General features: G+C 42.8%; 1 protein-coding gene across 1 annotated transcript in view; it reads left to right on the top strand.

Annotated features, from left to right (window-relative positions):
* Positions 1-7,735: 7,735 nt before the first annotated feature.
* The window catches only part of LOC139387225 (ras-related protein Rab-12-like), a 19,642-nt gene continuing 15,484 nt past the window's right edge, over positions 7,736-11,893 (top strand). Inside the window, exon 1 of the mRNA XM_071133322.1 lies at positions 7,736-8,108. Coding sequence (XP_070989423.1) covers positions 7,892-8,108 — 217 coding nt within the window. The 5' untranslated portion in view covers positions 7,736-7,891. The remainder of the gene's footprint in view (positions 8,109-11,893) is intronic.

Here is an 11,893-nt window from a genome sequence, read left to right as displayed (position 1 = left end):
AATCACTTGGAATTACAATATTTTCACGGTCTCTTTTAATGTTTATTGTTGCTGACCCACTTAAAGAGTGTTGTGAATACAACAAGGAATGACTGTGATCCAGTAACATCCCCTCTGTTTGTACAGTAAAGATATGGGTCGAGTTCCTGCCCCAACGACATCGCAGACTCATGCCAGATCTTACGTCAGTATTTAACTTATCGGCTAACCACATATGGTATAGCAATCTGAGGGCCAACTGCACAGTTGATCAATCAAATCGTATTTGTCACATGCCTGGTAAACAACAGGTGTAGACTAACAGTGTAATGCTGACTGACTGGTCCTTGGTAAACAACAGGTGTAGACTAACAGTGTAATGCTGACTGACTGGTCCTTGGTAAACAACAGGTGTAGACTAACAGTGTAATGCTGACTGATGGGTCCTTGGTAAACAACAGGTGTAGACTAACAGTGAAATGCTGACTGAAGGGTCCTTGGTAAACAACAGGTGTAGACTAACAGTGAAATGCTGACTAATGGGTTCTTCCCAAAAATGCACAGAGAAATAACACAATAATAAAATAAATAAATCCACACTGAGTAACGATAACTTGGTTATATATACAGGGTACCAGTACTGAGTCGATGTGCAGGGGTATGAGATAATAACTTGGTTATATACACAGGGTACCAGTACTGAGTCGATGTGCAGGGGAACGAGATAATAACTTGGTTATATACACAGGGTACCAGTACTGAGTCGATGTGCAGGGGTACGAGATAATAACTTGGTTATATACACAGGGGTATGAGGTAATAACTTGGTTATATACACAGGGTACCAGTACCGAGTCAATGTGCAGGGGTACGAGGTAATAACTTGGTTATATACACAGGGTACCAGTACTGAGTCGATGTGCAGGGGTAGGAGGTAATAACTTGGTTATATACACAGGGTACCAGTACTGAGTCAATGTGCAGGGGTACGAGGTAATAACTTGGTTATATACACAGAGGTACGAGGTAATAACTTGGTTATATACACAGGGGTACGAGGTAATAACTTGGTTATATACACAGGGTACCAGTACTGAGTCAATGTGCAGGGGTACGAGGTAATAACTTGGTTATATACACAGGGGTATGAGGTAATAACTTGGTTATATACACAGGGGTACAAGGTAATAACTTGGTTATATACACAGGGGTACGAGGTAATAACTTGGTTATATACACAGGGGTACGAGGTAATAACTTGGTTATATACAGAGGGTACCAGTACTGAGTCAATGTGCAGGGGTATGAGGTAATAACTTGGTTATATACACAGGGGTATGAGGTAATAACTTGGTTATATACACAGGGGTACGAGGTAATAACTTGGTTATATACACAGGGTACCAGTACTGAGTCAATGTGCAGGGGTACGAGGTAATAACTTGGTTATATACACAGGGGTACGAGGTAATAACTTGGTTATATACACAGGGTACCAGTACTGAGTCAATGTGCAGGGGTATGAGGTAATAACTTGGTTATATACACAGGGGTACGAGGTAATAACTTGGTTATATACACAGGAGTACGAGGTAATAACTTGCTTATATACACAGGGTACCAGTACTGAGTCAATGTGCAGGGGTACGAGGTAATAACTTGGTTATATACACAGGGGTACGAGGTAATAACTTGGTTATATACACAGGGTACCAGTACTGAGTCAATGTGCAGGGGTATGAGGTAATAACTTGGTTATATACACAGGGGTACGAGGTAATAACTTGGTTATATACACAGGGGTACGAGGTAATAACTTGGTTATATACACAGGGGTACGAGGTAATAACTTGGTTATATACACAGGGGTACGAGGTAATGACTTGGTTATATACACAGGGGTACGAGGTAATAACTTGGTTATATACACAGGGGTACGAGGTAATAACTTGGTTATATACACAGGGTACCAGTACTGAGTCAATGTGCAGAGGTATGAGGTAATAACTTGGTTATATACACAGGGGTACGAGGTAATAACTTGGTTATATACACAGGGGTACGAGGTAATAACTTGGTTATATACACAGGGGTACGAGGTAATAACTTGGTTATATACACAGGGGTACGAGGTAATAACTTGGTTATATACACAGGGGTACGAGGTAATAACTTGGTTATATACACAGGGGTACGAGGTAATAACTTGGTTATATACACAGGGGTACGAGGTAATAACTTGGTTATATACACAGGGGTACGAGGTAATAACTTGGTTATATACACAGGGGTACGAGGTAATAACTTGGTTATATACACAGGGGTACGAGGTAATAACTTGGTTATATACACAGGGGTACGAGGTAATAACTTGGTTATATACACAGGGGTACGAGGTAATAACTTGGTTATATACACAGGGGTACGAGGTAATAACTTGGTTATATACACAGGGGTACGAGGTAATAACTTGGTTATATACACAGGGGTACGAGGTATTTGAGGTAGATATGTACACACCGTGCCTATTCAGACCCTTTTACCTCTCCATATTTTGTTACATTACAGCCTTATTCTAAAATGAATTAAATATTATATTTTTTTCAGCAATCTACACACAATACCCCATACTGACAAAGTGAAAACAGGTTTTTTGAATGTTTTGCATATTTATAAAAACAAAATATAAAAAATAAACCTTATTTACATAGGTATTCAGACCCGTTGCTATGATACTTGAAATGGAGCTCCGGTGCATCCTGTTTCCATTGATCATCCTTGAGATATTTCTACAACTTGATTGGAGTCTAACTGTGGTAAATTCAAACGATCGGACATGATTAGGAAAGGCACAAACCTGTCTAGTTAAGGTCCCACAGTTGACAGTGCATGAGGTCAAAGGAATTGTCTGTAGAGTTTGCCAAAAGGCACCTAAAGACTCTCGGATCATGAGAAACAAGATTCTCTGGTCTGATGAAAACAAGATTGAACTCTTTGCCTGAATGCCAAGTGCCATGTCTTAAGGAACCTGGCACCATCCCTTCGGTGAGACATGGTGGTGGCAGCATCATGCTGTGGGGATGTTTTTCAGCGGCAGGGACTGGGAGACTAGTCAGGATCAAGGGAAAGATGAACGGAGCAAAGTACAGAGAGATCTTTGATGAAAACCTGCTCCAGATCCCTCAGGACCTCAGACTAGGGCAAAGGTTCTTCTTCCAACAGGACAACAACCCTAAGCACACAGTCAAGACAACGCAGGAGTGGCTTCGGGACAAGTCTCTGAATGTCCTTGAGTGTCCCAGCCAGAGCCCGGACTTGAACCAAAACCGAACATCTCTGGAGAAACCTGAAAATAGCTGTGCAGCAACACTGGGAGAAACTCCCCAAATACAGGTGTGCCAATCTTTTAGCGTCATACCCAAGAAGACTCGATGTTGAAATTGCTGCCAAATAGTGCTTCAACAAAGTACTGAGTAAAGGGTCTGAAAACTTATGTAAATGTTTTTTATATATAATTGTTTATACAAATTAGCAAACATAAAAACCTGTATGTATACAAAAATAATCTATTTTAGAATTAGGCTGCAATATAACACAATTTAATGACCAAAAACACACATCCAGGCTGTGTAAGGGTTATTTGACCAAGAAGGTGAGTGATGGAATGCTGCATCAGATGACCTGGCCTCCACAATCACCCGACCTCAACCCAATTGAGATGGTTTGGGATGAGAAGGAAAAGAAGAAAGAAGGAAAAGCCGCCAACAAGCGCTCAGCATATGTGGGAACTCCTTCAAGACTGTTGGAAAAGCATTCCAGGTGAAGCTGATTGAGAGAATGCCAAGAGAGTGCAAAGCTGTCATCGAGGCAAAGGGTGGCTACTTTGAAGAATCTCAAATATCAAATGTGTTTTTAACACTTTTTTGGTTACTACATGATTCCATATGTGTTATTTTATAGTTTTGATGTCTTCACTGTTATTCGACAATGTAGAAAATAGTAAAAATAAAGAAAAACCCTGGAATGAGTAGGTGTGTCCAAACTTTTGACTGGTACTATATGTATATATATATATAGCTTTGGTTAATGGTAAGCGCTTATGGTGAGCAGGAAAAGCCAGACACCCCAGTGTGTACTCTCACCATTTTGGACCAATAAAATGAATTACATTGTAGAAATGCACTAGATAATGAATATAGTTGCTCGAAACCACACATTAAATTATATTATAGCACTGCATGCAATGGTAGTTGTATTCCCGTTTCAAGGTGTATGTTCCTGTTGTAGATATACTGCCTAGTAGCCTAGATAGCTTGTAGAATGTGTAACTCAATGCATTCAATCTTGACCTTTCGTTTTCAAGTCTATCTCCACAAACAACAGTAGACAAAACAGGTAGACAATCAGACACCAGTGGATAGTTGAAGTACCCCAAAAGGCCACTAGATGGCATACTGACATAAAAAATCATATATTTTATTATTTTTTAAATTTTATTTCACCTTTATTTAACCAGGTAGGCAAGTTGAGAACAAGTTCTCATTTACAACTGCGACCTGGCCAAGATAAAGCAAAGCAGTGTGACACAAACAACAACACAGAGTTACACATGGAATAAACAATTAACAAGTCAATAACACAGTAGAAAAAAGGGGAGTCTATATATACATTGTGTGTAAAGGGCGTGAGGTGGTAAGGCAAAAAATAGGCAATAGGAGCGAAGTAATTACAATTAAGCAAATTAACACTGGAGTGATAAATGTGCAGATGATGATGTGTAAGTAGAGATACTGGGGTGCAAAAGAGCAGAAAAGTAAATAAAAACGATATGTGGATGAGGTATGTAGATTGGATGGGCTATGTACAGCTGCAGATAGTAAAAGACATATTATAGATCTAGATAGAGGTATCTTAACTAGAACACGTGTAAATTGTAGTGTTTGTACAGGGAACGTATACTCTCCAGAAGCGAATAACGCAACTGTAAAATGACAAAAATAGATACAACAATATGTCTACGAAACAACTAGATGGACGCCCGTGCGTCAATCTAAGTAACATAATAAATACAAAAATCCCCATTAAAATCTGTCAGTTTAAGCTAGAGATTTAGAGGGGTTTTTTTTGCATCCGCCTACATAGGCCTTCCGCTTCTGCAGTGGAAGGTGACAGAACTAGAGAGGTGTTTATCAGACCAGGAGACATCCCATCTGAGGTGAAAGGTCACAGAGCTAGAGAGGTGTTTGTCAGACCAGGAGACATCCCATCTGAGATCAAAGGTGACAGAACGAGAGAGGTGTTTGTCAGACCAGGAGACATCCCATCTGAGGTGAAAGGTCACAGAGCTAGAGAGGTGTTTGTCAGACCAGGAGACATCCCATCTGAGGTGAAAGGTCACAGAGCTAGAGAGGTGTTTATCAGACCAGGAGACATCCCATCTGAGGTCAAAGGTGACAGAACGAGAGAGGTGTTTGTCAGACCAGGAGACATCCCACCTGAGGTCAAAGGTGACAGAACGAGAGAGGTGTTTGTCAGACCAGGAGACATCCCATCTGAGGTCAAAGGTGACAGAACTAGAGAGGTGTTTGTCAGACCAGGAGACATCCCATCTGAGGTCAAAGATGACAGAACTAGAACAGGTGTTTGTCAGACCAGGAGACATCCCATCTGAGGTGAAAGGTGACAGAGAGGTGTTTGTCAGACCAGGAGACATCCCATCTGAGGTCAAAGGTGACAGAACGAGAGAGGTGTTTGTCAGACCAGGAGACATCCCATCTGAGGTCAAAGGTGACAGAGCTAGAACAGGTGTTTGTCAGACCAGGAGACATCCCATCTGAGGTCAAAGGTGACAGAACTAGAACAGGTGTTTGTCAGACCAGGAGACATCCCATCTGAGGTCAAAGGTGACAGAGCTATGGAAGAATGGAGGTAACCCATACAAACTAATGGAAGTATGGAGGTAACCCATACAAACGAATGGAAGAATGGAGGTAACCCATACAAACGAATGGAAGAATGGAGGTAACCCATACAAACGAATGGAAGAATGGAGGTAGTTTTGAGGCAACAAAAATAGCACCCACCAAAATCATAATGTGAAACACCCTAGGAAACACCATAGGAGAGCTTTTAAACCCAGTCTCTACTTTCAGCGGTGCACACTTTCATCTTTAGAATATCCTGTGGCAGCAGCAAGAAGATTTTTCTACTGAAGTTGCAAAGAAAATTAAATAAAGATATGGCTTAGTTTCATAACCAAGGTCAAATGAGCGGGATTTACTCCATTGAAATGAGGACTGTGATTGGTGCTTTACTCCGAGCCAAAAAACAACTTGAAAATTGACTTTATGGTCACTTTACCCTTCAGTCAACTTTCAGTAGAGGTGGTAACATATCACTGCCATCTAGTGGCGAAAAAAGGGTACAACACAGGGGCATTCTATTACATACACTACAATTCGGATATAATTTTTTTTTAAATGGGGGGGGGGGGGGGGGTCACTTTACTTTTACAGGTATTTCAAGCATGATCCACTAGGTTTGCTGCAGGTAGAACATCTTAGGAAATATTATTTAATGAATGAATCAGGGGGGGGGGGGGGGGGGGGGGTAAATTAGGAGCCGTTAAAGAAAGGGGGTAGCCTCGACTGGGACTCGAGCCCGGACTGCCAACACCTTAACTGTATGTTAATCGTTTGGAACACACGCACAGCAGTAAATGGCATGCTAATTTCTAGATTCTGCATTTTAGCTAACATGAGCATTTTTATCTTTCTGTCACACACAGTATGTTTTCTTCGTGTTCACAACCTTGGTGCACACCCCTAAACCCCGTGGAGATTATTCGGGGGCCGTGTACTTTCACGCTGTGGTAACAGTAATGCACATGCTTCTTATTACGGACGCTTGCAATTTTCCGAATCCTATGGAATGCGACGGAAGCGGAACGATTTGCTGGTGCTTGCGGTGACGGTGCGAAGCAATGCTATCCGGGATCCTTGGGACGTCAGCGTTTTCCAAACTCAGTCTTCGGGACCCTAAAGGGGATGCACCTTTTGGTTTTTGCCCTAGCACTACACAGCTGATTGAAATAATCAACTAATCATCAAGCTTTGATCATCTGAATCAGATGTGTAGTGTTAGGGCTAAAAACAAAACTAACACCGAGTTTGTGGAAACGTTGCCGTAACGTATTTTGGGCTAACCTATCTTGGGCTCCCGAGTGACGCTTCATCTCAGTGTTAGAGGCGTCACTACAGACCATGGTTCGATTCCAGGCTGTATCACAACCGGCCGTGATTGGGAGTCCCACAGTACGGCGCACAATTGGCCCAGCGTCGTCCGGGTTTGGTCGGTGTAGGCCGTCATTGTAAACAAAAATATGTTCTTAACTGACTTGCCTAGTTAAATAAAAAATCAATGTGGGGTAAGGACATCCCAAGGATCCCAGATAGCTAAGACCATGCGGTGACGTAATAAAAAAGCTACTAGAGGTGCGTTCAGTTCGCTTAAACGTTTGCTACGTTGCAGAACGGTTTATACTGAACGACACGTTTCCCCAAAACGGTATTGTACGTTCTTGAACAGACTTAAGCCAACTAACTAGGGAAGGGTTATGTTTGCTACCGTTTGGTGGTGTGGCGACTGGCCATACTGACAGGGTTTCCCTAACCATAACCCTTCCCCGTTAATCAACCGGTCGGTCAGTACATCGGCATTTCAGTTCAATTAAAAGTTTCAGAACGTAGAAACGTACTGAACGCAGCCCTTGATTCTCTTGACAAGCAGCTGAACAATTTGGAAACTTTCCCGTACTAACTCAAAGACAAAAGGAAAAATTACTAAAAGTAGGGCCTACATCGTTATTTTCTCTTTTAAAAACGTGTCTAGGTGTTCAAATGTGGAATTATTGATGGATTCACGGTATGAAATCCAACGGAGGGCCGGTGGTGGATCAGCGAACGCTTCCCCGGCTCTGGGGGCACAGTCTCGCCGCAGGAAGATGCCGCCCAGACCCGCCGATTATAAACTTCAGATCATTATCATTGGCTCCCGTGGAGTAGGCAAAACCAGTCTAATGGAAAGATTTACCGACGACACCTTCTGTGAAGCATGTAAATCAACCGTTGGTAAGGAATGGCCAGATATCGTTAGCCTCCTTTGCTAGCCAAAACCCTCGGCTAGTTAGCAAGCAATGTTTACACTAACTACATGACAAAACCGACCTAGCTCATCGTTTATCTCTATAAACATTTATCTGTCCGCCTGTAGTCACCAGCATAGATTATTTTTTTACAAGTTTTTGTAAAGAAGTTGGTAACTACAAGGGGACAACACTGCCATGTTTTTAAAACCTTGAGGTTGTTGTTGACGTGAATGTGTCAAACCGACAGACAGCACTGAGAACTAGTAGTGTTACTGAAGCCCTGTCCATCAGCTACACTAGAGGTTACTGAGGGCCCTAGTATCTGTACCCGATGCCTTGTCAGAAGTGTTGTTGTTGACATGAATGTGTCAAACAGACAGACAGCACTGAGAACTAGCAGTGTTACTGAAGCCCTGTCCATCAGCTACACTAGAGGTTACTGAGGGCCCTAGTATCTGTACCCGATGCCTTGTCAGAAGTGTTGTTGTTGACATGAATGTGTCAAACCGACAGACAGCACTGAGAACTAGTAGTGTTACTGAAGCCCTGTCCATCAGCTACACTAGAGGTTACTGAGGGCCCTAGTATCTGTACCCGATGCCTTGTCAGAAGTGTTGTTGTTGACATGAATGTGTCAAACCGACAGACAGCACTGAGAACTAGTAGTGTTACTGAAGCCCTGTCCATCAGCTACACTAGAGGTTACTGAGGGCCCTAGTATCTGTACCCGATGCCTTGTCAGAAGTGTTGTTGTTGACATGAATGTGTCAAACCGACAGACAGCACTGAGAACTAGTAGTGTTACTGAAGCCCTGTCCATCAGCTACACTAGAGGTTACTGAGGGCCCTAGTATCTGTACCCGATGCCTTGTCAGAAGTGTTGTTGTTGACATGAATGTGTCAAACCGACAGACAGCACTGAGAACTAGTAGTGTTACTGAAGCCCTGTCCATCAGCTACACTAGAGGTTACTGAGGGCCCTAGTAACTGTACCCGATGCCTTGTCAGAAGTGTTGTTGTTGACATGAATGTGTCAAACCGACAGACAGCACTGAGAACTAGTAGTGTTACTGAAGCCCTGTCCATCAGCTACACTAGAGGTTACTGAGGGCCCTAGTATCTGTACCCGATGCCTTGTCAGAAGTGTTGTTGTTGACATGAATGTGTCAAACCGACAGACAGCACTGAGAACTAGTAGTGTTACTGAAGCCCTGTCCATCAGCTACACTAGAGGTTACTGAGGGCCCTAGTAAACTGTACCCGATGCCTTGTCAGAAGTGTTGTTGTTGACATGAATGTGTCAAACCGACAGACAGCACTGAGAACTAGCAGTGTTACTGAAGCCCTGTCCATCAGCTACACTAGAGGTTACTGAGGGCCCTAGTAAACTGTACCCGATGCCTTGTCAGAAGTGTTGTTGTTGACATGAATGTGTCAAACCGACAGACAGCACTGAGAACTAGTAGTGTTACTGAAGCCCTGTCCATCAGCTACACTAGAGGTTACTGAGGGCCCTAGTATCTGTACCCGATGCCTTGTCAGAAGTGTTGTTGTTGACATGAATGTGTCAAACCGACAGACAGCACTGAGAACTAGTAGTGTTACTGAAGCCCTGTCCATCAGCTACACTAGAGGTTACTGAGGGCCCTAGTAAACTGTACCCGATGCCTTGTCAGAAGTGTTGTTGCTTAGCTACCTTGCTACACAATAGTGGCTTTCAGTATTCTGTCATAAAATGCAAAAATAAATATAAACGGTCTACTACATTTAACTTACTTTAGAACCAATAAATACAGCGTAATTATCAATTGACGTTTCAAATATCCTGAGACTTAGTGTGAGGCGAAGACAATGTATCCGTTCTAGACAGACAATGTATCCCTTCTAGACAGACAATGAGCCGTTCTAGACAGACAATGTATCCGTTCTAGACAGACAATGTATCCCTTCTAGACAGACAATGTATCCGTTCTAGACAGACAATGAGCCGTTCTAGACAGACAATGAGCCATTCTAGACAGACAATGTATCCGTTCTAGACAGACAATGTATCCGTTCTAGACAGACGATGTATCCGTTCTAGACAGACAATGTATCCCTTCTAGACAGACAATGTATCCGTTCTAGACAGACAATGAGCCGTTCTAGACAGACAATGAGCCGTTCTAGACAGACAATGTATCCGTTCTAGACAGACAATGTATCCGTTCTAGACAGACAATGTATCCGTTCTAGACAGACAATGTATCCGTTCTAGACAGACAATGTATCCGTTCTAGACAGACAATGTATCCGTTCTAGACAGACAATGTATCCGTTCTAGACAGACAATGTATCCGTTCTAGACAGACAATGTATCCGTTCTAGACAGACAATGTATCCGTTCTAGACAGACAATGTATCCGTTCTAGACAGACAATGTATCCCTTCTAGACAGACAATGTATCCCTTCTAGACAGACAATGTATCCGTTCTAGACAGACAATGTATCCCTTCTAGACAGACAATGTATCCCTTCTAGACAATTGTCTGTCTAGAAGAGTGACTTCCACTCTTACAAAGTCATTGTAGTATGACCAAACCATCTGTGTGCCAAGTCACCAATTATTTAATTCTCCTCATGCAAAGCACTGAAGGAATCTGGCTTGCCTTGCTGACAGGCAAGGGGAACTAATTTATCTGTTGTGAAACAGTCTCCTGAGGTAAATCAAGCAGACCACTACAGGAACTTGGATACACATGCAGATTGATGTTTATTATCATGAGTCATGTCCTGGGTGCAGAACTGAACAGTTTTCCCCATAGATAGACCAGCTACAAAGTCAAAAATGGTAAAAATTCATAAAAACAAACATTTGCTTTTTGCTTAGGTGTTAGGGTTAGCAGTGTGGCTAGGCATTAGGGTTAGCAGTGTGGTTAAGGTTAGGCATTAGGGTTAGCAGTGTGGTTAGGTGTTAGGGTTAGCAGTGTGGCTAGGCATTAGGGTTAGCAGTGTGGTTAGGTGTTAGGGTTAGCAGTGTGGCTAGGCATTAGGGTTAGCAGTGTGGTTAAAGTTAGGCATTAGGGTTAGCAGTTTGGTTAGGTGTTAGGGTTAGCAGTGTGGCTAGGCATTAGGGTTAGCAGTGTGGTTAGGTGTTAGGGTTAGCAGTGTGGTTAGGTGTTAGGGTTAGCAGTGTGGTTAGGTGTTAGGGTTAGCAGTGTGGTTAGGTGTTAGGGTTAGCAGTGTGGTTAAGGTTAGGCATTAGGGTTATCAGTGTGGTTAAGGTTAGGCATTAGGGTTAGCAGTGTGGTTAAGGTTAGGCATTAGGGTTAGCAGTGTGGCTATGCATTAGGGTTAGCAGTGTGGTTAGGTGTTAGGGTTAGCAGTGTGGTTAGGCATTAGGGTTAGCAGTGTGGTTAGGTGTTAGGGTTAGCAGTGTGGTTAAGGTTAGGCATTAGGGTTAGCAGTGTGGTTAAGGTTAGGCATTAGGGTTAGCAGTGTGGTTAAGGTTAGGCATTAGGGTTAGCAGTGTGGTTAGGCATTAGGGTTAGCAGTGTGGTTAAGGTTAGGCATTAGGGTTAGCAGTGTGGTTAGGCATTAGGGTTAGCAGTGTGGTTAAGGTTAGGCATTAGGGTTAGCAGTGTGGTTAGGTGTTAGGGTTAGCAGTGTGGTTAAGGTTAGGCATTAGGGTTAGCAGTGTGGTTAGGCATTAGGGTTAGCAGTGTGGTTAGGCATTAGGGTTAGCAGTGTGGTTAGGCATTAGGGTTAGCAGTGTGGTTAAGGTTAGG

This window comes from Oncorhynchus clarkii, chromosome 28, assembly GCF_045791955.1.
Source record: "Oncorhynchus clarkii lewisi isolate Uvic-CL-2024 chromosome 28, UVic_Ocla_1.0, whole genome shotgun sequence".
NCBI lineage: Eukaryota > Metazoa > Chordata > Actinopteri > Salmoniformes > Salmonidae > Oncorhynchus > Oncorhynchus clarkii.
The sequence above is the reverse complement of the archived record's forward strand: the minus strand, read 5'-3'. Positions and strand labels throughout refer to the sequence as shown.